General features: G+C 55.3%; 1 protein-coding gene across 1 annotated transcript in view; it reads right to left on the bottom strand.

The window, feature by feature from the left end:
- ILVBL (ilvB (bacterial acetolactate synthase)-like) overlaps positions 1-939 on the bottom strand; it is a 19513-nt gene that overhangs the window by 12621 nt on the left and 5953 nt on the right. Inside the window, exon 7 of the mRNA XM_014961402.1 lies at positions 1-97. Within this exon, the coding sequence (XP_014816888.1) occupies positions 1-97 (97 nt within the window). The remainder of the gene's footprint in view (positions 98-939) is intronic.

Raw genomic sequence — 939 nt, 5'->3', positions numbered from 1 at the left:
GCAGCTCCTCGGCGGGGGTGGGGGGCAGCATGGCCTGGCTCCCCACCAGCACCAGTGGCCTCTTGGCCCGGCTCACCAGTTCCACGCAGCGCTGCACCTGCGACCCCAAAACCCCCTCGATTAGCCCCAAAACCAGCTGCGGTGGGCTCCCCAAACCAGCTCCACTGAGCCCCAAAATTGGCTCATTTATCCCCAAAAACCAGCTCCGCTGAGCCCCAAAACTGGCTCATTTAACCCCAAACCCAGCCCAGTTGGGCCCCAAAACTGGCACATTTAACCCCAAAACCCAGCCCAGTTGGGTCCCCCAATCCAGCTCCGCTGAGCCCCAAAACTGGCTCATTTAATCCCAAAACCCAGCCCAGCTGGGCCCCAAAACGGGCTTGTTTAACCCCAAAACCCAGCCCAGTCGGGTCCTAAAAATCAGCTTCCCTGAGCCCCAAAATTGACTCATTTATCCCCAAAAAACAGCCCAGTTGAGCCCCAAAATTGGCTCATTTAACCCCACAAAACAGCCCAGTTGGGTCCTAAAAACCAGCTCCACTGACCCCCAAAACTGGCTCATTTAACCACAAACCCCAGCCCAGTTGGGCCCCAAAACTGGCTCATTTAATCCCAAAAACAGCCCAGTTGGGCCCCAAAACTGGCTCATTTAACCACAAACCCCAGCCCAGTTGGGCCCCAAAACTGGCTCATTTAACCCCAAAACCCAGCCCAGTTGGTCCTAAAAACCAGCTTCCCTGAGCCCCAAAATCGGCTCATTTATCCCCAGAAAACAGCCCAGTTAGATCCTAAAACTGGCTCATTTAACCCCAAAACCAGCTGCGGTGGGCCTCCCAAACCAGCTCCACTGAGCCCCAAAATTGGCTCATTTATCCCCAAAAACCAGCTCCGCTGAGCCCCAAAACTGGCTCATTTAACCCCAAACCCAGCCCAGTTGGG

The sequence above is a fragment of the Calidris pugnax genome, unplaced genomic scaffold (assembly GCF_001431845.1).
Source record: "Calidris pugnax isolate Ruff unplaced genomic scaffold, ASM143184v1 scaffold706, whole genome shotgun sequence".
Taxonomy (NCBI): Eukaryota; Metazoa; Chordata; class Aves; order Charadriiformes; family Scolopacidae; genus Calidris; species Calidris pugnax.
Note: the sequence above shows the minus strand (reverse complement) of the source record. Positions and strands in the feature narration are given on the sequence as shown.